Source organism: Agelaius phoeniceus, chromosome 1, assembly GCF_051311805.1.
Source record: "Agelaius phoeniceus isolate bAgePho1 chromosome 1, bAgePho1.hap1, whole genome shotgun sequence".
Classification (NCBI taxonomy): Eukaryota; Metazoa; Chordata; class Aves; order Passeriformes; family Icteridae; genus Agelaius; species Agelaius phoeniceus.
The window spans coordinates 21619553-21646122 of NC_135265.1; the positions used below are offsets into that span (position 1 = coordinate 21619553).

The 26570-nt window shown below is 38.3% G+C and overlaps 1 protein-coding gene across 1 annotated transcript in view; it reads left to right on the plus strand.

Moving 5' to 3' along the window:
* ITGA8 (integrin subunit alpha 8) overlaps positions 1-23503 on the plus strand; it is a 113372-nt gene extending 89869 nt beyond the window's left edge. Inside the window, exons 28-30 of the mRNA XM_054638490.2 lie at positions 9226-9327; positions 18272-18394; positions 19639-23503. Of these exons, the coding sequence (XP_054494465.2) occupies positions 9226-9327; positions 18272-18394; positions 19639-19725 (312 nt within the window). The 3' untranslated portion in view covers positions 19726-23503. The remainder of the gene's footprint in view (positions 1-9225; positions 9328-18271; positions 18395-19638) is intronic.
* Positions 23504-26570: the final 3067 nt, after the last annotated feature.

Genomic DNA, 26570 nt, shown 5'->3' on the forward strand with positions numbered 1-26570 from the left:
TTTCACAGCCCCTTTTAAAATTAACAGTTACACAACCATCACCATGAAAGACTGTAGAACACAGTTTCCTAAAAAGGGCACAATCTGCTCTTAGTAAGTCTGCAACTGTTGTTAACTAGGCTGAAATCAGCAGATTCAAATTGAGGATTAAAATGCAGTTAAAATAATCAGGATGAGATTATTGTGACTCAGGAAGGACTGTTCAAGGGCCAGACTGAACCCCACTGTCATGCTTTTGTAAAGAAACTTAGGGTAAAAGTCTCTAGAGAAGCATTGCAGTTCATGTAAAAGTTAATGTAAAAGTTTTCATATGCCAAAGAAATCAGAATAATGGTGACATGCAACATTCCTCAACTGTGTTATAATTTAAATGAAGACATGATGATTTGCAGAAGATATTTTTTGTGCTCATTAAAGCCGAGAAGACAGTGTCAGGATGTTATGTTTTTTCTTCTTATAGATATGCTAATGCAAACCTGAGAAGGATTTTATTGGAAGTGATTAATTTATGCTAGGGTGAAATAACTAATGTTTTTAATCAAAGTTATATGGGCAAACATGTGTATTTTGTTGCCACAGAAGACCTGTCATGTATTGAGTGACTCCTTCCTCTTCCACTTAGTTTAACTGACAACAGCTGACCCTTTTGTCTCCTGACAGTTGTAACCTGTAACCTTAAAACCCAAACTCCCATAACAAATAACAGCTAAATGACGTGCAGTGATTAGACACATTTGAATAAATAAAGCAGCCCAAATTTCCTAACCAACCAACAAAGATAGAGACAGACATTGTGCAAAGGCCAAGAAGAATCACATACGTTTTTGGAGTAACTTCAAAGTGTGTCTGTAAATATGCACTCTCTAGTAAAGCTGACTTTTGGATTCAGACTTGCTGATCAGGCACATAATAGCCTGATTTGTTCAAAACAGAAACAACCTTACATGGTTATGTTATATTGTGTTCTGATGGGACTCCATTATGTCCCCATTTGTCTGATCATATTTCTGAGTCATCTGAGGGAGACCCAAGGGGATCTGGTCCAGTATTCTTTGCATGGATGAGTACTTTTTAGTCTAAGACTCAGAGCTGGCTAGTGAAACATCTGTTTTGAAAATGCATTTCTAAGTGATGAAGCTGTATAATCTGTCTGATTTGTAACAACCTTCAGGCTCCAAGCTCTTTGGAAGTTATAGCATTGTGGGATATGGAACTCAGTGCATTCTTAGCTACTGTTTCATCCTGTACTGAAAATCTCTCATAATGATACAAATCTCCTTCTGGGAGAGGTAGGGGAGGCAGTAATCTACAAAACCACAGAGGATGTGTAAGGTTCCCAAGAAGTTTGAAGTTTATTGTATTTTCTTTTAATATTACTGAATATAATTGTATTGTTTCTCTCTTGACTTTTTGGCAGTTCCAGATATGTGAATTTGGCACTCCTGATCACATGAACTTTAATAGTTAGAAGGGAGGAAAATCTAGTTTTAATCAGAAAAAGTTGAAAAGCAAGAGAAGCACCACTGCATTTTGGTGCTCTCTTGGTACTCAAAGTCATATTTTGGCTTCTCTGTTAAATATTCATTATTTCAATGTTTCTGAATGTGCACTGATCCTGTTTCTTTTTAGATGCCTAAAAATGGAAATATATGCTTGGCATATTAATGGTGATGTGTGCTGCAACACTCTTAACTGCCTGACAGGTTTTGGATACCTGTTTTTGTATCCGAAACCTGAAACTAAATACCTAAGGTCTATGTTCAACACATGGAGAAAATGAGATACCTCAGACAAAGTGACTTGCATTAACCATCAGGTTGGTGCATGAGGGCTACTCCTTATCAGGAGGATAGGCACCCAAATCAGGATTTAAGAATATGTTCACCCTTTATTAACACAAAATCCAAAAATTATTTAGAAGGCACCTATAGAATTAGATGAAAGACTTGAAGAGGACTTGGTTTATTCCATATTTATTCCCAGAAGCAAGAGCTGGCAGTCCAATGATTAGAGAATTCAGGACTGGAAGGCACAAATTCAATTCAAACTCAGCCTGAGAGGCCCCACATCCCTGCTTTATAATATGATGGTGTTCCCTTCTGCTGAAGCTGCACCAAGGATATAAAAAGAAATTGAGAGGTCTGGAAGGGTATAGAAAATGAGGAAGACCATGATGTAACACCTTGGTTTGTACCATCAACTACAAGTTCTCCTAGTCCTGGCATCCACCTTTGCCTTCATTGCCTGGAACCTGGAGCTGTCACCACTGTTGGAGTGCACGTTCTAATGAGAAATTTTGTTAAGAATCTCCATATTTTATTACTGATGAACTCAGAGCCTCTTTAGTGTGGTAGAAGTTCTCTAGGCCAGGTAATGCTTTTGTGGTAAGGATTCAGTTCAGCTACACAAAGGCCATTAGAGGAAAAATGCAGACGGTCTGTGGGGCCACACAGACTGCAGCACATGTGTGCTGGCAGAGGCTTGGAGCTCAAAACAAAGGTGAACTGGTGGAGGTGGTGTGAGACAGGTGAGAGATCCTCTTGTACAAGGTCCTTTATTTGTTCACTTTTCTTCCTCTCATCTTTACTATGGGAGCAATTATTCGATCTGTAAGTGGAATATGACCCCAAGGAACAATAATTTCTATCCTCAGCATCCTCCAGCCCAGAACCTCTTTCTATGCCCAGTGGAAAACATCTCAGTCCAGGGAAGATTGCCTAGTATTTTCAAAGAATAATTCTGCAGCCAACCTAAATTCCCTATGTGTGGATGGAAGTGGTCAAACAGAAAAATTAGTGAGAGAGACATCTTGTGCCCTCATTCATTTCCATTTATAGGCTATATATGGAAGTTTAAGTAGATTATTTTAATCCAGACTGAGAATTAAAAGCCAAAAATTTTATGTGCTGCCCTTGAAGGCACATATAATAACAAAAGGAGGAAGTCATCAACAAAATTTTCAGTTGCATCAAAACACTATTGCTATTTGAAAAAACAAAATAAGTAAAACCAAAAACTTTGGTTGTGGCCAAAAATATTATATTATACTCGATTTGATTGTTTATGTGGAATGAAGGCTAGAAAAAAAAGAGACCTCTGCATGGGGCTGAACTGCCTGGAGGTCTTTTGGGTATGGGCTAGTTTTGTTTTAATTCATTTTTATTTAAAATATTTTCAGTGTTAGCAAGAGCAGAACATGAGACTCTTCCTAGATGTGTTACAGTATAGGTAATGTTAGGTATATGAAGAAATAAACATCTTAGATTGATAACCATTATTATCTTTATATTGAAATCTTTTGGAATCACAACAAAATAGCTGCCTCCATTATAACGTAAAATAGGCTGTCAAAATGAATGTAAAAAATATAATATGTGAAGTGAAAGAATATAATGATAAAGAGAAGGATGTGTTGATTTTTCAGAGTATTTTCTTTGGTCACAGCTATGTTTGGGTGGAGATATCCTCTTGCCACAAATGGCACAAATACAATTTACCATGTGTACAGAGTCACATGTACATTTTTAAACAAATTATTAAGAAGAAGTAGTTGTATGAGCTCTACACTCTCTTGGCAGCACTTCAGGTTTTGGGAGGTATTGGTCAGAGAAAGCAAGCTAATGAATTCCCAAAGCATGTATTTAAAAGGTATTGCTTACCCTCCTGTCTTTAAAGTGTGCCAGACTCCAGCAGATACAAGGGGAAACAAATGTTAATCAAGCAGTGCCAAAATTGTTGTAACAGCACTGAACTCCATGTGCAAAAGTTGTACGTTCTTGGGATGAAAATATCACCACAGCATGCAGCTTGCCATCGGGGAAGTATGGGCATTTCAGCTAGGGAGACTTCACTGGGCTACATCTAAGCAGAAAAAAAAAAAGATTTCCAAGAGCCTGAACAATTCTCCATAGAGGCAATGGAGCAGAGTCATTCTGGGGACTCTCTCCAGTAGCTGAACTATTCAAACCTGCAGAACAGCAATGATCTGCCAGTCTTTAAGCTGCTAAAGATTTTGTTCCTCCTAGCCTCAGTGTAGCTCCCTGGGATCCAGAATTGTCCCTGCATTTCAGTGTGCTCTCTGACCAGGATGCCTGCATGCCTTAGAGATGCTTTGTGAAGGTCAGTAGGTCTGTGCTTGAGCTTCCTGCAGAATGCACCAGCATCCCACTGGAGCCTGGTGAACAGTCTTTCAAATTGTCAAAGATTTTCCATCACTTCTCACATTATTTTGGTCTCAATTTTATGAGGGAAAACACTGCACTCAATATTTATTGGGAACACTTTCCTTCATTTCTGGAGGCTTTTTTGTCTTGCAAGTGTTAAAGGAGACAAAGGCTTCAATTCAAAAATCTATTTGTGAAACAAAAGCATGTAGAGAGAGAAGCTTTAATAAGTAAATCATCAGGATCTTCTACCCAGGCCACACAGGGGATGGCCATGTTTTGCCTGCTTCCCAGAATATTGCAAACGACTGTCTCAGCAACGAGCACAGGATCAGGTTCTGCTTGTTCTAACACAAGGGGAACCACAAAAGACCAGTGTAGTTAAGGCTGGGCTCTCTACTGTTGATCATTAAGCACTGACACAAATACCAGATCATTTCTTCTCCCTCCTCTGAGCCATGACTAAGTCCTCAGCTTGAATTTCAAACCACAAGTCCTGCAGCTTCCAGTAAATACTGAATATTTAAACATACGCTATTTAAAAAATGATATGGTAAAGAAATGCTGTTTCTTGCAATTGGCTTGAGAATTATTAAAAAGGCTGTAGGAAAGACAGCTGCTTCTATCTCAAAGGTGTTAGTACAAGTAAGAATCCTGTTTGCAGCCAATGTTGACCACAGTCATTGTTTTTAAGTCCTTTGCCACAAACACATAATTCTGTAAATGCAGGAAAATACTCTCTAGTCTTTTATAGTTCTCCATTTCTGTTTTCCAGCATTTCCAGGAGCTAATCAAGGGTTGACACGAGTTGATAGCTGTGGTCACAACCCGAGCTTATTAACCCAAGCCAAGCATTAATCCACAGGAAGTACCCTCCTCTGATGTTCTTGTTGCTGATATAAGCTGAAAATGAAATAAGCCATGTATGAAAGGCTTTATTTTTCCATTACTGCTGTTTCCTTTATAGGAGGTTTCAACAGAGTTAATGCCTTTACTGTACCTTAGCCAATCCAGCTGAATGTCTAATGTCTACTTCTTCAATAATATAACATATTCTGCTCTATCCATTACAGATTATGTTTATAAATCATATAATCATATCCAGAATCCTGCTTGATATGAATTGCTTAGGATTGAAAATATAAGGTTTTTTTCAGGTGTTTTTTCTGAATGCAGAGTCACAGAAACAAGCTGAGATTTTGTGTGAGGAGGAATCTAGTGCTGAAGAGTGTCTTGAGTCTGGAAATGGAAAATAATTAATGTGATAAGGAGAAGTTATTTTTCTGAATATCACTTCATAGATGATCAGCACCGTGAATGTGTATAAAACTACTTATTTAGCAAGTCTAATTTTTCATTTCAAACACCATTGATAGAAATAGATAGATACTGATAGTTCCCTTTCATTTGATGCTATCTGTGTTAAGCAGCTGATTTGACTATGCCTGTGTAGTTGTTTGAGACAGATTTTTTAATATTGCTCTTTCCTAGTATAGGCCCCAAGGAGAGGTTGAATTTTCTGATACTAACCATTCAGCTGCTCTCAATATTTTAAAAGAACAAAATTATGGCATAGCAAAATTAGTTCCAGAAGGCAATAAATGTGCTGGCTTTTTATCACCCTCCTATATTTGCAGAGAAAATTAGTTTTTTAAAAGGAGACTGAATGGACAAGGCAAATACCAGAACTACAACCCTGGAGCTCAGGAGAACACCCTTTACAGGGATCTGTTTGGAAGAAGTCCATGGGAGATTGTCCTGAAAAAAAAGAGCAGTCCAGAAGAACTACTGATTCTCCAGGATCATCATCCTTTAAGCTCAAGAACTGTCCATCTTGACAAGTGGTTTTGCCATCTTGATGCAGCTCAGACGTACAAAGATGGTGATAGGTTAAAGTTGGACTCAATCATCTTGGAGGTCTTTTCCAATCTTTATGATTCTGTGAAACATAAAAGAGGTGGAAGCAGAGTCAGTTGACCCTGTGCAGGGGTTGGATAAGGAATGTAGAGAGTGTCTGAGAATGCAGGGACAGAGATGGGAAAGCAGAAGCCCACCAGCACCTAAGCCTAGCAAGGGATTTAAAGGGCATTAAAGAGGCTTCTATAAGTATATCAGCAGCCAAAAGAAGACTAAGGAAAATATGGGACTTCTGCTGAATGGGACATAGAAAAGACTGAGTTACCCAAGGCCTCCCTCCATCACTTTTGCCTTCATGGAGAAAATCTGCATACAGTAAACCAAGGTCTCTGCAACCAGAGAGGAAACTTGCAGCTATCAACATTTATCTTCAGTGGAAGGATATAAGGATAGGGGAACATTTAAACAAATTGGACGTACAAAAGTCTAAAGAACCTGATGGAATACACATAGAAGTCCTGAGGGAGGGGCAATGAGAATGTGAGACCTTTCTCAATTATCTTTGAAAGTTCATGGTGACTTGGGAGAGTTCCTGAAAACTGCAAGAAAGCATATGGTAACACCTGTCTTCAAGGAGGATTCAAAGAACTACAGGTCAGTCAGCATTATTTCAATCCTTGAGAAGAGAAGGTGATGGAGAAAAAAATATGGAAGCCCTTTGCAAACATCTCAAGGACAGGAAGATGATTGGAAGCTGTCAGGATGGATTTACAAAAGGGATATCATGCTTACCAACCTGATAGCCTGATAATTTGCAGATGGTAGTGAAGTGGAAGGAGTGGTTGATAGACCAGTTGTTTGTCCTGCCCTTCAGAGGAACCTCAGCAGCCTGGAGAAGTGAGTTGTCAGGAATTTCATAAAGGGTGACAAAGGGAAATGCAAAGTGCTGTACCATAAGAGGAATAATCCTATGTAATGGTGCAACCAGTCAGCTGGAAGGCAGTGTTCTAGGAAAGGATTTTGGAGTCCTGTGGGATGCAAAGTTGAACATGAGCCACTGTGTGTGCCCTTGCAGGAAAGAAAGTCAACAACCTCCTGGGCTGCATTAGGAAGAGCAGGCCCAGCAGGCCAAGGGAATTGATTCTTCCTCTGTACTCAGCACTGATAAAACAGACCTGGAGTTCAGTCCTGGGCTCCCTGAGACGATTGTGGATACACTGGAACAAGCCCAGCTAAAAGCCACAATGATGATTAAGGGCTTGGAGCATTCGATATACCAGGAGAGGCTGAGAGATATGAGAATGTTCAGTTCTCTCTTCTGGAGAAGAGAAAGCTCAGGAGGGATCTCATCAGCAGTTGTAAACACCTGATTGGTGGGAGTAAAGAACGCACTTCTTAATATCAAGGAACAGGGAGAAAGCACAAATTGAAATACAGGAAATTCCATTTAAACATTAAAAAGCCCCTTTTTTACTTGGAAGGTAGTAAAAAACTGGAATAGGTTGCCTCTTGAGATTGTGGAGTTTTCTTTCTTGGAGATATTCAAACCCTAACTTGACATGGTCATGAGCATGCTGCTCTAGTTGATTCTACTGTGCCTGTGCTTGGAGGAAACAAATTCCAAATATGCTCTCCAACCACAGCAGTTCTGTGAAAACTTTGATTTGGGCCATGGTCATTCAAATGCATCCACGCTGGCTCCCAGGCTTATATTATACTTATTTCAGGTCATTTTCACAAATAAACCTTTCTCCATCAGCAAAGGAAAGAAATCATAGCCAGAATTATCGAGGGGTCTTTTTCCTCAGTCTTGGCTCAACAAAACAGCTGAAAGAGGAAAAGCAGTTCTTTGAGAGGGTTTATGTTTTTGATGCAACAGGAAACTACAGGGAAAAACTAAGGAAAAGATGTTGAACAATCGCACAGGAACCAAATCTTGTCAATGGAGAAGAACTCCTAAATGTGTGAGGAATAGAAGGAATGAGAAGGTTTTGCAGAAGGAGATTCAGAAAGTGACAACGGTGTTCCAAATATGCTGGACTGAAAAAGCTGGTGACAAAAGGAATGACTGCTTTACTTACAAGGCTCTGTCTTTCTGTAAATCATCAGCCAAATATTGTGATGAAATCTGGTCATCATATTTCATAAAGGATTAAGACAGGTAGCAAAAATAGGATGATGATGATGATGATGATGATGATAGTAATAATAATAATAATAATAATAATAATAATAATAATAATAATATAGAAAAAGGATATAACAGTCATAACTCCTAGCCCTCTGAATTCCATTGACCATATTAGCACTTAACAATCTAATGCTTCTCAGAGAATATTGAAGCACTTTCAAAGAAGATCTGTATCACTACCCCAGATTTACATGGGAAGGGATATACAAGATGAGTTGCCATGTAGTGTCACCCAGCAAATCAATTGCATATTTTGTCTGCACACAATATTTGAGTTTGTTGAAATGCTTAGTAACAGCTATATAAATATTTTACTAGGTGGCCAGTTAAACAATGGCTGCTGTACATTCCTCTCATATTGATACAACTTAGTAAACAAGCAAGGTGGGTAGGATTCTTGAGCTCCACTGCAATAGGAAGTCAATCCAGTTCTAAGTGTAGCTTGGTCTTGGTGACTGTCTTGGCAGAGGGGTTGGAATAGCTGATCTCCAGAGGGCCCTTCCAACCCAAACTATTCTGTGATTCTGTGTAAATGAAGTTCAAAGATGGTTGTTCCTTCTATTGTTTGGTGGGAAGGCACAGCCATTTCTTTGATGCTATCAGGAAGCTCTACCAGCCTGGTCTCAACATAGGCCTCTAAATGTTCTCAATACACCAATGCTGGTTGTTGAGCTTATTCAGCAGAGTGAGGGTTTAAAACATAGACACCCCATAAACTTCACCCATGCTTTTAACTCACCAATTTCAGAGAGAAATATGAGAAACAACTGTATGTATCTTTCTGCATATCTAACCCTTCTTCCCCATTTTGAACATGTGGCCTTTGTATTGCAGCTTTATGCTGTATTTGTCTCATGGACACATACAGGTTTCAATTCCTGCATTCTTCACCAAAAGAAACCATCTTTGACTTATGAAATCAGTGCTCTGGAGTTTTTTTGTCTGCTTATCTTTCATAATGCTTTTAAATATAAACATGGGGTTTAATAATTTCTTTTTTTTCTATCATTTCAGAGAAAAAATTATCTCTACAGTCTTTCTTCCAATGTTTCCTTTGAAGTTAAGAGCATGCCATATAAAGTGCAACCAGCAAAGCTCCCTGAGGGAAGCATAGCAGTAAGTAACTGAAAATTACATCTTTGTGTGAAGCACATGTATTTGGTCACTCTGATCACAGCTGTGAAAGTTCTTATAGATGAAAATATTGAGATTGTTCTTTCCTGTGTTTCTAGTGTAAATTCCTGAAGTAATACCTAAAGGAAATAACTTCATTGCTTTCTGTGGAAGTTGATGATACATGATTCTTATTATATTTTAAAATAATTTCTTGCTGAACTAATATGCAGAGTGCTTTATTGCAATCCGGATGGATTTTTCACCCAAAAGAAAACAGAACTGTGAAAGCAAGTATCTAGTTACTTTGTTTGGGGTAAAAAAAATCTGGAGGAAATTTTTATGCAGAATCCAGAATCATGTTCCTGTCAGGTTTAGAGAGCTCACTCTTCTCCCAGTCATCAGTTCTCTCACACAAGCTTGTGTATTGTCTGCAGCAACTTCTCTCTATCTGTTTTAAGCTTCTTTGATAACCTGATTTTCAGGAAGGCGTGTATGCCTTTCTAGGATTGCCACCTCACAGCACAACAAGTGCAAACATACAAATTTACTTGGTAATCCTTACAGAAGTGATAGATTAGATAGATAGATAGATAGATAGATAGATAGATAGATAGATAGATAGATAGATAGATAGATAGATAGATGATAGCTGGATGATAGATGCTAAAGCACTTGTCTTATTTGCAGACCAAGATTTGTATGGCTCTGTAGTACTATATGAAAAATTAATTTTGGAGACATAAATTTGATTTAATTGTTTTCTTGTGCCAAAGGACTGGGTTTGGGGAGCACCTTAAAGTTATTTGTTTCTTATGGTTAAAATTCACATGGTTTAACATGGTTAAAGTTCACTCTATTTTGTCATAGATAAAGATATTTTGTCTATTTTGTCACTGATAAAGATAAGTAAAATATGAGGGCAAAAATTGATTCTAGTATAAGAGTAATCTGAAATTTTAAGGCTTAATGTTCTCATCTTTATAAATATTCATCAGTTACAGTCCTTCTTTTAAAAGGTGAGCTCAGTTCAAACTTTGCCAAGTTGAATTGTGGTGGAAATACATCATATCAGTCAGTTGAGATGCAGTAGTAGGGACAGAATACTGTCTTACTTAGAAAACAGAATAATACACTTTAGAGCTTACTTTGATTATATTTTAGAGGATACAGGCTTTAAAGTTTTGTTTTGTACATGCACGATTGAATGGTTGACTGATACTTGCTCTGGGAAGACACAAGGTAAAATCTTGGTTCTGTGTGCATAGTGACTCTCATCTCCATCATCAGTAGAACCCTGATTTCACTAGAGAGGATTGGTGCTTAATGCACTATTCATCCAGAAAGGTTCAAAGGCACCAAGCTGACAGATATACTCGGGCTCTTTTTATTTTCTTGCAGCATGTGTTCCATACCAGAAACACATGTGCAGAGTTCTGTTGATAGTGGGGCCTTCATCTGGGCTGGAGTGCTTTACCCCAGGTGATAGCCTGCTGTTCTCAACAAGTGTCAGATGATCTACCAAATGATCAGATAAGCATTTCATTCTCTTACTCCAGCCAGTATAGAGCTTGTTATTTGCAGCAGATGATTTACAGCAAAATGCCTGTAATGGCAACTGTAAAATGTTGAAAAATGATAACACTTTTATGTCCTTTCATATCTGGACATGGCAGTGGATGCTTGCCAGCTCTACAGCTTGATGTGTTATATGCACCAGTTCTTTGATGTTCCACTTGCAAGAAGAAATATTTCCTTGAAGTTGGGCAAAGCTTAATATTTTTGCTCCTTCTGAAAATGATCACTAGTTGTGTTTTAAAAGCTTCCAAAGATTTATTTAAAGGTTTATGATTTTCCTTCAGACAATGAAAGGGTGGAAGTGGAAGAAATATTTAAATATTTTAAAAATCAATTTTCAAAAGTATATATGTAATAATCAGCTAGCACTTCAAAGTTTATATGAAGATAATATATTTTAAAGAATAGATCATATGTCCTTCATTTAATTCATATAGGGCTGGATTCCAATTAGGCAGGCTGATATTTACTTTAAGTTTTAATGGCATGAGTAATCCCATACACATCAATAACCTTCAGAGCCACATAGTCCTATTTGTAGCTCTAAGAACTTTATCATCATGGAATATAGGTCTTGGACACATAGATCTTTAAGACAGGGTCATAATACAAAGGTATGTGAAACATTAGGTAAATGTAAGAAAATCTGGATCTTTTATAGTAAAACATTAGAATGAAAATGCATCAAACAGAAAATTAGCATGGAGTTTAAACCAGAATCCACTGACATCTATAATAGTATTTCCATTTATTTTGATAGTCTTAGAATTGCAACCATATATTATACAACTTGTTGAATTTCCTTGCTAACAGCTATTTCATTCAAGAGAAAATTTTATTTTTTTTGCTACAAGTATTATTATTATGGTAAATAATACTGTCTTACTTGGTGAACTTCATGTGCAACATGAAAGTACTTTTCATTGCAAAAAGTACAAAGTTAGAATAAGCAGAAATTTGCTTTATTTTAATGTATGATTCTTAAGCCAGTTTGAGAGTTTAATAAAATATGGTTGCTTTTCTTAAACGTTTGATAGGATTTTCACTGTGGATGCCTTTAGTCTAAACTGTCTGACCAGTGTCCTCCAGTGAGTAACATTGGTTTCAGACTAAGGCCTATAACTTTTTTTAGTTATTACATGTTGATAACACTTTAAACAAGCTTATATTCCTCATGAAATATATTTGCATAAACATTTGTAATGTGTAATTATAAATGTGACTTCAAGCTTGAGGGAGCTTTTACATTCTATTTTGAGCATTTTTTGAGAACATATAAGAACATCCTGCTGTAATGGTTGGATGGGGACATGTAGGAGTACAAAAGAATTCCTGTTTCTCAGCCTCTATAAAGAAAATTTCTGAAGACTAAAGGAAGGTCATCATGAGCAGCAAAAGCAGTAGTACTAGAACACTAATTAATTCAGTTGCTCTTTCTTAAAGTAGCAGAATAAATTATGGAGAAGGTTTTTTTTGTTTTTGTTTTTGTTTTTTTTAATGTGTCCTTTAAAGAACCAGGGAGAAAAAAATAACTTTGTGAGAATCCCACTGGCATGCACTAAATTTTGACCACAGATGCTGGAAGTTTGCACCAGTCAAACCTAACTCCCATCTTTACATAAGGGAGTGCCAGTGAAGCAGCAGATTATTTCATGTGCTTCTCTCTGCTTTGTGCTCCCTTCCAGAGGAATCAAAGACTATTTTGAAGACACACTAACACCAAAATCAGAAGCAAAATCCAAACTGGATGAAATACAGTGGCAAAAGCCCTAATAATTATTTTATATACTTACAGTGAGCTTAACTATGGCATATTTTTTAAAAGGCACATTTTTAAAAGCCTCCCCAGAAGAACACTTTCATAAGCAACAAATGACTTTCATGGAACTGCAAAAGGGATTATGAACTTAAGACTGTCTGACAGCATCTGTGCTAAGACCAGTGTGGATTTTATTTCCAATAGCAAACAAAGGCTCTGTCCATAACTCTTGGGTTGACTTCACCCTCATCTCAGTGCCTGAGGCAGATGGCATTCTCTGGCACCCTTTGGATAACAAAGGTGTGAGATGGTCAGCAGTGTCAGAAGTCAGATGGCTCCTCTCAAGTCTGTGAGATGTGCTCTTCACCCACTTGACAGAGAAGCATTGTTTTCAGTGTTCAGCATAAAGTCTTGTCCTGAACAGAGAGGAAAGCTAACACACATCTAAAGTGCAGTGTCAACGTGCAACACTTCTGTAAAAAATCCACTTCATATTGGCCACCTCAGATGGAAACATTCCCTGGCTCTGATCCTGCAGAACTAAACCTACCACATGGAGAAGAACAGAAATCCAAGCTGAAAACACAAACTTGTTTTAAATCAAAATCACATGTAAAACTGTTGGTGGACAGCATGGGGTGAAGAAGCGACAGTCCTCTATAAAAATGGTGAAACAAGGCAGACAAAACTGAAGGAATGTTTTGTTTGTGTCTTCCCCTCCAGCTTCTGCCTCAACTCTGTGGGTGTTCAGGACGTGCAGTGTCAAACTGTTCACAAGAATTGCATTTGTAGCCTTGCAAGGCTTTTTGTAGAGTATAAAGGGGGCAGCCCAGGGCATTGTATCCTGCTGGTAATGCACACAGGCAGGAGTGAGACTGATGCCTACATATTGAGGTTTATTTCCCTGCTCAGGAAATAAATCTCAATTACTTAGCACAACCATCCCCTTGCTTTTAAAAGCTAAGACAAAGAAAAATCATGGGAAAAGGGTGTGGGTTCGACAGGATGGTTTAAAGATTTTAGCAGTCAAATATTTCATTAGCATTGGCTGCACTCAGGGTAAAATAGAAGAGAAATGTGCCAGCTTTGCAGCAGTGTCTGCTTGATACAGGTTAGACCTAATTTCTGCTGTCTGTTTTGCTCATTGCTGATAGTCTAAGGATTATGAACATGATGCCCTGCTCTTTTATAAGATTACAGTTCCTTGTTTATGTTTCAACATTTGTCAAGCTCCAGCTGAGCTACTGAAATTAAACCACAAGTTGCACTTGATGGTCTGTAAAGGCAGAATGACAGGAGGAAGGGAGAAATGATTCTGAACACAGGCAGCACAAGCAAGGCTGAGTGCTGCTACACCACTCCTAATTGTTTAGCATCCTCAGGAAGATCCACATGTCCTTGTCTGGATCCATGCTGATAGGTGCTCTGTAGATATCAGAATAAGAGCTAGCTTGTGTTACTGTTTTCATAGCCTAAGAGGAAAGAAAGCACACAAACACAGGAACTGTGTAGAAGTGGCACATAAAAGAAGGTATGGAAAGGCAACATGTGTACTTGTAGTTGCATACACTACTGTCAGCTTTATCCAAAACCTAATGAAATCTACCATCCTTAATAAAATAATCTGTTTCCACTGATTTCAGGAGGATCTCAAACATGCTTTGAAGTCTGGATTGACCCTACCTAATTTTGAACAGTGAATTGGCACACATTAAGAATCTAGTTGTTGCTCTGCTCCTGTGCAATCATATGCTGCCCCATGAGCTATTCAGACCTAAACACCACACAGCAGCTTACTTCACCCCCATCTCAGCACCTGTGGTGCTTTAGTAGTTACCTTAGATTGGGTTAAACTGGACTTGGTGCCCAAGGAACTAGATGTGGTTCAGTCAAATACTATCTGAAGAAATCTGTAAACCAAAATTCCTTCCTACTCCAAGAAGAATTTGCCCACTCAGATAATTTCCATGTTCAGGATTGTAAAATTTCAGTAGACTGTTGTCATGCTTTAGGAGTGGTACTCCCCAGTTTAGTTCTCCCACAGTGACTCTCTAAACCATGCACTGCTTGCTTGCTTCCCTGCTTTCCCATCCCTCTCAACCTGCAACAGGATGGAAATAAGAATTGAAGGTACAAAATGTAAAGATCCCAAGTTGAGATAAGAGCAATTTACAGGAAACAGCAATGAGATAAGAAAATTAACAGTAACAGTGACAGTACTAAAGACAGAGGGTACAAGAAAGGAAAGATTGACAAGGGAGCTCCCTCACAACAGCTCCCTCTGCCAGTCTTACTCAACTGGGAGGAACTTCACAAGAGACTCCCTTCCCCTGCCTCAGGTAATAATGTGAGCTGTTATAGAGTAACCTCCAGGTCCTGGTCATGCCCCTTCCAGGCTACTCCAAAAATTAACCCTTTCCTGGTCAGACCCTGGATGACTGTCCATCTATCAAGCTGTCCATACCTAGCCAGCAGCTTCTCAGAATCTTCTTGTGCTGTTTTACTGATGTTCTACAATCCACTCTAAACCAGCGATGTTGGCTCCCATTTCCTCTTGTATTTATCTCAGTCACATTATGCCAACCTAAGAATTTGCCTGAAGCTATCAGAAATGGCAGAAATGTAGCAGAAGTGGCAAAATAAAGTCTTGGCATGTAAATGGGTCTTCCCTGTGGTTTGGTCTTGCTGTAAAATGGAGTCAGTAATTTCATTAAACTTGACACAACAGAAAGCACTGCTTGGCTTTTACTTTTTCTGCTGTTTACAAATATCTTTTAAGATGGTTTTAGTAAGTAGTCTTTGACATTAGTGCTCCAGATCCACAGTAACATACTCAGGCAAGTGATAGTGTGACAAATAGAAACTGTAGTGAAGCTCAAATCTTAGGTGATAAAGATATGTAATCTGTTGATGGTGCAATGTTGACAGTGTCAGGTCCTTTCCAAACAATAATTAAAATTTGAAGCATCATGTGTGTAGTACCTCAGAGTTTGCCAACAGAGGAAGTGCACATTGTGAATGAGTTGGGGTTATTTGAATCAGTCCATTTTTGCTGTCTTGGGGCCCATAAATTTTCATCAGCACTTCCCAACTCTTGTGCTGTATGTGATCAGGCTTGCTTCAGGGCAGCGTTCATGATTTTCTAGCTGCAGAATGAAGATGCTTCTTCCTTGGACAGCTGAGCCCATTGTTTTCTACAGGCTTCAAGCAGCCCCTTGTAACTGCATCCTTTCTGTTTTCCCTGGTCAGTTAACCTTTCACTTGAATTCATCTTTTTCCTTATTTGGCTCTTCTTGGGAAGAATCTCTGCAGACAGTTCAGAATGACCCTTCTCTAATTTTCTCTGCCCTCACATTTTAATGCCACTCTGAGACACAAGCAGAGCCATTCAAGAACATTTTATCCTTACTAAATGAGCTCTGCTCTAGCTGAATCTTATGATGCAGAGAGCCTATGAAATTTTGCAGTGGTTAAAAAGCAACCCAAAGAGGAGGCTGGCAAAGGAATGGTATTCCTGCAAAGGCATGGTTGATCACTGGATGAGACCATCAGGATATCTGTTGGGACATAAGGGGGACATTTCATTGGTTGTTTTATTAATACTGTTTTCCTTAAAGTAATTCTTTCCTGCTTTAATTTGCTCTCATATTTATTCCTTTTAGATGTTATCTTTTAGAAATATTGTAGACTTATGACTATTTAGAGCTGCTCTAAAGATGCATATTATCTGTGTTTGTTAGATAATGATGGTATGGCCAGCACTGCAGGTACTTCATCTTCAGAGCCAATGTTAAAGTGCAAACGCCAGGACTGGGCAGTATCTTGGAATTTTCTGTGTAGCTCTCAGTGTAAGCTTTGGTAGAAAGCAAACTACATAGAAAGTTTATCCCTACATTTTGTTTCCTGGTGAGTCATACTATAAAAAATACTTGCATCAGTAGAGCTCACCAGACTGCCATCTCTGTAAGTGCTGTGTCAGAGTAGGGAGCAGTTGGCTGCACAGATAAAGTGAAAATGACTGTTCAGAAGTGTCTTCCAGTTAAGCCAAACAGTAGCTGGAAGACAGATCTACTGGTGCTTTCAGAAGGAAAATCTATGAAAGAAGGCTAATCACAAGAAAAAGTGAGAGAAGAAAGGACTGGATGTTGCAGAAAGGATTAAATGATTAAATTTGCCATCTTCAAGGAGAGAAATGAGAGGCACGGGAATGGAAACAGTTTTGAGCTGAACTACAGAGTTGTGCCCATTCTTAAAAGTTAGGCTGCTGTTCCTTCAATGAACAAATAAGAAATTAGTATTTTGTTAAATTCCTAGTGCATCAATCACTAAGGTAATAGAGGAAGAAAAAACATAGAAAGAAAATTTACAATGAGTGCAGCTTAGGGACTGGACCATAGCCAAGAAATTTATTAAAAAGAGTAGATTTCCTAGATGTATCTTGAGTACAGAAGAGGAATTTCATTTAAGAGTTTGTGTCTTCAGTTTCTTTGCAAACTGATTTCATCATGTCATAAAGCAAATAACTTCCATCTGTCACATGCTTGTCCTAAGGGAGACTAGGAGTAGATGAGAGAGGTCTAAGAGAAAACCCCAGAGAGAAATCACTTCCTAGGCTGACAACAAAGAGAAAAGTTTGAGAAAATAAACTAAGACTGAAGGGATATAATTATGTTGAAAGAGCTTAGGAAAGCCCAAACTCCTTCCTTCCCACTTGGGAGTAGCAGGGACTGAGCAAATATTTAGTGAGACTGAGGAGCCTTCCAAGCAGAGCCTGAGAACATATAGTGCATTTTGTACAAGGTATGGAAAGGGGAGTATGGAGGAGAGTGTGGATGTCCTCAGAAGGAGAAATACAAAAGGGTTATTACTCTTTGTCCACATGAAAGTCTAAAGAGAGAAGTTTGCCAAGTCAGTTAAAACCTTTGATAGCTGATGTTAACCTCTGGTGCTTTGTAGAGCCTCAGACAATGAGAGAGCGTGTTTCACGCTTGCTTCCCATTTAGGTAATGGTCTGTATGCTTGGCTTCTTTTGAAGAAGATAGCATCAGAGTGTGTGTTAGGCTTTATCACAAGGACAATACACTCTGCTTGAGTTTCATTTTTGGACTGCTTAGCTGAAGTGCAAATCATCGGAAAAAATGTATACTGCCATGTCAGCAAAAATTAAAATAAGAAAATTGTTGCTGGTATCTACTGTGGTTTGAATTAAGAGTCTGGGCTAAAGTCAACCATTGTTTATGAGTAATTCAGTGCATTTCAGTGTACTGGCCTAAACTGTACCAGCATGTGCACAGAACTTTGCTCCTTGAATATTTGTGAAGCATCTGCACAGAAGGGAATTTTTTTGCCAATCTGTATTATGGGAAAACTCTTTCTATGTCTGATATGACAAGACTTTTATATATGTGTGAATTCCATTTCTAGTAATTATCATGAACAAGTGGAAAGGAAATTACAATAAATCAAGTCAACATGGGAAAATTTCAGTCAATGTGTATTTCTAATCTGCAAAATGCTCTTGAAATCAATGCTTCTAACCTCTGTATTCTACTGTTGAACTTGCTTTACTTGCTTCATTTTTGTTCATTAAATGTACTCCTTTCATTGCAGATCAGAACATCTGTCATTTGGTCCACCCCAAATGTGTCCTTTGAGATCCCTTTATGGGTTATAATACTAGCCATACTTCTTGGACTACTTGTACTAGCTCTGCTGACCCTAGCTTTATGGAAGGTATGTTCCATTATTCCTGTTACTGCTACCTCTAAAAAAACACCAAAAATACTGAAAAATTCTAACAGATAAAAAGAGAGACTAGAATTTTGTGATCTTTAACAGTTTGGAGCAAAAGCAACAGTACACGTGTCTTTTTTGTTTTGGCATTTCTGACATGCTAGTGTCATTGACCTTGATGCAGGAAACTTGTTTTCAAAGTCCTCCTTTATCATTGAAACCTGGTTACAAATGGGCATAGAGAGTTTGGCTCCATTTCCCAAGACCTCTGATCCTCTATTTCAGGATGTTTAGGTTCAAAAAGATGTTACTCTAACTTTGTTTTCTCTGAATAATTCAGGAATTTCCAGTTTTTGTCAGCATGGAACAACACTCACACTTCTGAGAATTAATTTTTAGATTTCCTTTTATATTAATATATCATGTATTTTGTTTTTTTTTTTTTTTAATTTTCTAATTTTATATTGGTTGTTACATTCCTTTCACAAGTTTTAAGACAAATTACTGGAAACTGCTATATTACAAGGAGCCAGTGTAGCTTTTGCCATCCTCTAAGTTCACATTAAAAATGAGATTGAAATAATTCCTTACATTAGGGTATGGTTCATCTGTCTTCAGCTGCCTAAAGGTTATGGTTAGATGTACAGTCTATGCTAACTTCCCAACTCCACCTAGTCAGGTAGCAGCAGCAAAAAGTTATGTCTAAACATGCAAGGAGGAAAAAAAATTACCTTTTGGTGGCACTTTAACCACTTTTGAACTTTCAACCTTTCAACTAAAAGAGTGAATGTTAGGCAGTTTAAGTAAGGTGGGAAGCATCTCATCTTTAGTGATTTTTAGACTAGGTCACAACACTGTCCTGTGGACATTTCCCAACATATATTGCACTTCTCTTTTGATTACTGCTTGTCAGTCTAAACCTCTTTTCTGAATGAGTGCATTGCTGAACTGAGAGGAGCAGATTTCTCATTAGCATCAGTCCATAGCAGCATCAGGCCAACTTTACATCTCCTGCAAAGACATCTTTCATATAATTTGGATTTTTAAAGCTGTGCTTTGGAACTCAATGCCTTGCATCTAAAACTTTCACAGGGAATGATTTGGATAGAAATAAAATGTCTTCACAGTATCTCAGCCTGCCATACATTGTGCCCAGCATTTCAGGTTGAACAATCAAACTGCAACTGAGTCTTCCTGTGGTTGTCTTACCATGACATCTTTGTTTCTGTTGATTTATTCTGCAGTGCGGCTTCTTTGACAGAGCTAGACCTCCTCAAGATGATATGGCTGACAGGCAACAGCTGACAAATAACAAGACTACTGATGCATAAAGGAAGAGAGTGACAGTTCAGGTCAGAATCCTGCCTGAGAGACTAGAAACATGACGAGGATTAAATGAAAGATTCCTTCCAACCAGTCTTCCTTTGTACCTACAAGTGACATGGTGTCAATCTGATCTATGCAGTGTTCTGAGAACATGCCACATGATGGCCATCCTTGCCAAAGAAAGTAACTTATCACTGCCTTATAAACATATTTTCCACTGAACAGAATGTTTATCCCATATTCCAGTCAGTCTACGTTTCAGCAGATGCTTCTGAGCACGTGTGGTATGCTGAGATGCTTCCAGAACAAGCCCAGATCTCTCAAGGAGAGAATGCCTTCATTGCTAGAAGATGAAGCAGGACAAACCTTCTGAATGCTACTGTATCATGCAGAGTATCTTTGAAACCTCCCTAAGAACTTCTATGAAATTATGGCTCAGGGAGACAGGCAATATATCAGTACTGTGAAAGTACTTCTGAAACACAAAGGTAATCTATAAATACCTTTATAGATGGGGCACAATTATTTATTTTTCCACCTTTTTGTAATAAGTATCAGATATAATCATCAACATAGATTTTGAGAGAAGGAAAAAATAATAGAAATCATGTACTTACCTTGCATGTAAATAGAGGAGTAAATGCATTGTACACCCAGAACACAACCTCCTTGGCTACGAGGTGTTTTGCAAAGCAGAAGATTTATGGAACACTTTGCAAGATGAGACATAGGATAAGCAAGTACATGTTGTATCTCTTTCAGCCCAGAGCTGGCAGTATCACACCCAGATAACGAAATCCATGCACAGTATAGAGCAGGGATGAGTTACCCTGTCCTTGCTTTGCTGATGGCTGGCAGCTGTACACTGACACAGGATACAGACATTTCTGAAACACTGCTTTAAATTATCACAGCCACACTGGTGATATTGAAAAGGCTTGGGGGGGTTTGGGGCTGGGGCAAAATTTCTTGGTCTTTGCCCTGTTACTTTGTTGAAATCCCCTCTTAAAATAGAACAGTTACTGCCATAATTTTTCACTTAAAGAAATCTTTTCCTTTTTCATTTTTCAATCTACAAGCTGGCAGCATCTTAAAGCAATGCTTTTAGCAAATTTTAGGGCTTGATAAAATTATTTTTAAAGTCTCGCAGGAAAGGGTGACGGGATTTGTATTTATGCAGAAAAATAGGATGCCAGCCAGCCAAGCATGAACAAAAAGAAAGGAGATTTTGAGGTAAAGAGTAAAAATACACACTTAGTTTGGTTTGGGTTTTTTTTTCTGGGTTTAGGATTCCAAAGAAGGGATGTTTCTATCCTTTCCCTTCTATCAGCCAATGTCTTTCTCTCAGCAGGGGCTCTAAGCCCCGATCTGTGCAAATTTTTATGTGAAAGCTTGAGTCTTTCAGTGCTGCCTGGGAGTGTGAAATTAGCAATATTGTATAAACTTCACGAGAGATTGTTCATTTTGTGAAACATACACACCACTTGCCTTCTCCTTTTCTTTCCAATCCATCTCAGCTTCTCAACTGGTAAATGGCCTCATCCATTCCTCCACATTTTGGCTCCTTTTAAACAACTAGCCTTCTGCTTCCTAATACTTCAAGATAGAAGTAGTTATGAGACATTGTCACTTCTGCCAGTCTGACACGAGATTTTACAGTTTTATAATTTCTTGTATGCAGACTAACCTGGGAAATCCAAGCAGGAGCTGTGTTACATCTTCATATCAAAGGCAAATTTGCAAGAAGACCTTTATGGAGTCTTTAGCTTATCAGATGCAGTGTGCCCACAAGACTTACAGGGAAAAGGAGACACGTGCCTCTGAACATGGAGGTGAAGCACCTGTGTGCTTCACACAATCAAGCACCTCTGTTTCCTAGGGATGGGGAGGCATGACAACTTCCCAGTCCCCCAGAAAACCATGAACAGACTCCTTCCCCCAGATGGTTTTGAACTGATCCCTTGTAGATTAGAGACATCAGCTGATAAATTCCATCACAAAGCAAGCCTGTCCTGTATTTGCACACCTCTGTATCCCATACATTCCAGGCAAAATCATCCTTCCATGAAAAAAAAGTGAGCTTCCAGCTTTTGTAAATATTTAATTGTTGTGTGTAGCAGCTTCAGAAATATCAGCAGCTCATTGTAATCATGTCATCTGCACAACTCTGACGAAATAGCACCATAAGGAGATACTGAACATAGGACTTCTGTATGTGCAATACTTTATATTACTTATATACCTGAAGCATGTTTACACTGGCATTTTTGGTTGTTTTTTAAACTTTTGAATATACTGATAAAGATTACAATAAAGGAAAAAGGAATGGGGGGGAAAAAAGGAAAACAAACACTGTGCTGTTCAGTATTTCTTGCAATGTGTTTTCAATCCTACATTGCTCTGAGGATGGGGCTAGGTGACCTAATACGTTCTTTGCAGTTGTAACTTCTACAATTCACTTTTGAGAAATTACTCTCCATTTTAATGATGGGCAAAACATGTTCAGATACTAAATTTAAACAAAAAAAGAACTTCAGTAACTGTTGGGCCTGGCTGGAATCCATTGGCTGCAGCTGTGTAATGTCACTGGAAACCAAATTAGAGGCACATGATCTGACAAACAGTTACTTTGAGCAATACTTTGTTTTATATTTCTACATCCTTGTAGATTAAACTTCCCCCCTGGAAATGTCTGGAGTTGTGTGTTGTCAAGGACTGTAGTCTATTCCCAGCATTTGTGGATAGTTTTGGCTGCAAATTGCAAACAGCTTTGTGAAGATTTCTGGGTTTCAATGCTTGCCAAGAGTGTTTATTCCCTGGGGAGATTGCATCCTGGATGTGGACACTTAGCAGGCAGTTGACATAATCTTTCCCCCCAGTATATTAGTACTGTGCTACATGATAACCTCTGCCACATCCCTACACAACTGACCTTTTGTTGCAGTGATGTCAGCTTTGTAATGAGTTACTAAATCCAGCTTTCTGTAAATGTAATTCAGCCTTATTCTTCCCAATGTTTGTGGTGTGGTGAGCTGCTAATTGCAGAGAACATGGGACGAGTCCAGAGAGCAGGAAAAAACAGAAGATTACTTAAAAAATTAGTCTATTAAAACTCCTTATTGCTATGACCACCACAGCAGTCTAGTAAACAGAGAGACATTCATCTTTTATTTCACATGCTTCTTGCTGAATTTGAGAAAGGCTGTGCAGTTATTTTATCCATACAGCAGACTGTATCATATTTTCTGTTTCATGAAATTTTCAGAATTTGCATACCAGGGATCAGTATATTTGAATATATTTTCCCTTACTGATTTAATCTTTAAAGATATTTAGCAAATACAATTTTAATTTTACCGCAGGTTAATTTTTTTCTTGCCACCATTCTGTAACTCATTTTGAGTTTTTCTGTTTCTCACAGCTTTTACAGGTTTCCCACATTAGACAGCTCTTGAAAACAACACTGATTTTCTCTATGTTTTAGCTGTGAACTTTCCCTCCATTAGCATGAAGGATCTTCTGGTAGGCATAGTTTTCATTAACTAAAAAGCCTTTTGGGAACCAACAAAACACCTAGAAATGTACAGGGGAAAGAAAGCCCCAGCCAGCCATGGCCTATGGTACTCCACTGCAGCAAGCCTTTTTTTAATGAAATACCATCTGACACACTGCCTTTAGGAACTGTTTATGAGTGAGTGTTTTATTTATGATTGTTGGCAAAGATCCATATTAAAATGTAGCGTAATGGCAGTGCCTCTTAACAATAAAAAGTCTTGAATTCAACTCGTGCAGGCACCATGATGTGACACAGCAGGAATGCTTTTAATATTGAAGGACTGTTCTTGTTTTGCCTGTGTGTTGTATTGGAGAGGCACTTAGCTATTCAAGATGCTATCCTACTGTACACAGTGACTTTTAGAAAAGAATGGAAGTAATTGTTCAAGTTGCTTTTCACATGGTTTCATTTGTTTTCAACATGTTATTCTACTTCACCAATGCACTACATTTCATTTGGTTGTATATTGTTCTTTGTTTCAGTGAGGGTTTGTAAAGGAGACTTCAGGAACTCTTTCCAAAAGTGGACTGTATCAGACAGTATTACTTTTCCAGAAGCCACTCAGGATAACAGCAGCAGAGCAGAATTCAGGATGCTGTGTGAAATGGTCAGTGCATTACAGGGGCTAGCTTGCTTTTCAGGAGTTCACCCAAGTTAATGTTTAGAACTGTATTAACAAAACATCAATCTTAGATTCTCCATTTCTCCTGTCAAGGAGGGCCAGGGTGTGCCCTGTTTGTCATTGCTGCAAAAGCCAAATACCAAGCAATTCTCACAGCAAAGCTGGGGAGAGAAGGGCATGTTTTAAACTTGCACCAGACAAATGTATAGAACCAAACCAAGTGTATGGCAAGAGCACAAAAACCATCTCTCTTGTGATATTCTCCTGGTCATGAAGGTTAACATTTTCCCTGCTAAAGCACTCTGCCCATTTATCACAGACCTGCAGCACCAGAAAATAATCTCTGAAGCTGCAAAAAGTTTCAAAAAGTTTCCATAGATTTCATATTCTTTGTAGAAATTTTACATTTTGAATTTATATGATAGTTCTTGGCTCTTCAGATAGACTTACTGATTTTTTTTGTGGGTCTTTAATATTTTAATAGCATTTGAGAAAAGATAGGTCACCATATTATGACCTGATAAAGAAAATAGATTTAAACTAACAGTGAAGTCTCACAGGACACCCAGGCTTATATCTGGGTTAATTTTTTTCCATTTTAGGCTTGGAAGAGGCATCAGGAGATAGTTTGGGTAGAGAGCATTCTGGCTTTGTTGTAACAAATTCTCCCATGCCAACTGATGTGCAAACCACAACATTTTGTTTTAAAGAACCAGGTCTATCATGCTCTCCTCTGTGCCCTGTATATGAGAACAGGCCCAGCATGGGTAACTGACACTGTTAAATTAGGGGTAGGAGACATTCACAATTTGACTCAGTACACCAAGAAGAAACTTTCTTGTGGAGAAGGACCAAGACTAAATTTTCTCATGGCCTAAAATTAGGAAAGATTTGTTTTTCTTGAGTAGAACAGGACCCCATGGAAGCCCTGCCCTTCGAGCACTATGGGTACAAGAATAAACACAAGGTAGCTGCACACAAGGGACTTTCTATCAAGCAGTTAAGGAGGCTGCAGGATACTACATTAAACAACTTAGAGAGGAGGAGGAGGCTCTAGAGGAGAAATCAAACCTTTAACACATAGATGTTATCACAGATCAGAAGCAACACAAAGGATGATTAGTAAAATGGATGGATTGGAAATAAGGTTCAGCTACAGGAGATGAGAAGTTGTAACCCCAGAATATAATGAGAATAATAATCAACTACAGTGATTTGACTTTTTTTTCCACTATGGCAAACTGATTCATTGCTCATGCAAAGTTTGAGGAAGACTATTTCCCTTGTAATTAGATAAGGAAAGGAAAAATATCTGCAGCTGTGAAAGGCTTCTTGCAGTAACTGTGAATCTCTCCCATTCCTGAATGAAGGGCTGTATTCATTGACTTGGAGAGAAGGAAGGAGGTGATAAAGACATGACACTTGAAGTCTTTCCAGCTTTTGGCTTCACTGCGGTTTCAGAGTGACTTCAGTATTTGCTGAGGCACTGTGACACATTTCACTGTAGTGGTACAGACTGTGCTATCCAAAGGTAATAGAAAGGCTTTTCTTTCAAACCAGTAAAAACTAAATCTTTTGTGGAAATTTTCTGTCTGTGCCTGGCTTACCCAGGAAACCCAAGGAGTGAAGTGGTGTTTAAGTGGGATGGTTTTATTTATCAAGTGTTGCTACATGCACTAAGAAGCTTCTCTACACATGTAAAAAGCTTTGATCTTTAAATCCAGTTTCAAGTAGTTAAACTGAAGCAATTCTTTGCAAACAGATGAAGGAGGCACAACTAAGTCAGCAACAGAATTGAAAAATTAATTGATGTAGTGAAGATGACACCTATTTAATTTTGGCTGTGATGAATACTTGATATTTTCAAGGTATACTAGTTCTTTAAGTCTACATTTAATATATTATTGTTCTAATGAAGCACTTAGACAATATTAAGAGTGACATTTGTGTTTAGTGTAAGATACTCACTAACAGATCAGACAAACAAAGCAGTTACTCTCCCAAGAGAAGAAAATGCTAATACCATAACAGTTTTCAGTCCTTTTGACATATTTGCTTTGCCTCAAAGATTTCTGAAGCATGTTGCTCTGCTCTATTGAGTGCTGCTTCATTAATATTATTTGCTTCATTGGCCCCTCCATCAACTGGTTTGGATGGTGGAGAATCAATGCCATCTCCTCTGCATCTGCTTCTTGTTTAAAATGCTGAGGATATCTCCTGTCTCATGAACACATCTGCAGCTTTTCAGTAATTCCCATGTGATTGATGAGAATATATTCTACTTGATTTGGGGGAAAAGGGGTATTTAGTCTCCACCCCACTTTTCTAATGCCCATATATACACAAAAAGTCAGTCCTGCAGTATCTATTACAGATTATTTCACTAAGCAACCAGCCAAGTCTTTGTTCTGTAATTTAGCAGAACAAAGAAACCCTGAACTTGGCCCCCCAGCCATTTTAAGCAAACATCTGTGTGAAACCATTGACTCACTGCAATGTCTTTAAGAGGAAATCTCATAAAACATATTGTGGACTCCTCACTGTCATCACTACAGTTGTTATGTTGTGTCAAGTGTATACTGATCTTATGTAGATCATGGTTAGGGGATTTTATTATCTAAAAATGCTTTCTCTGGAGAGTGGGAATGAACTGCAAGAAAAAATGCGGATTG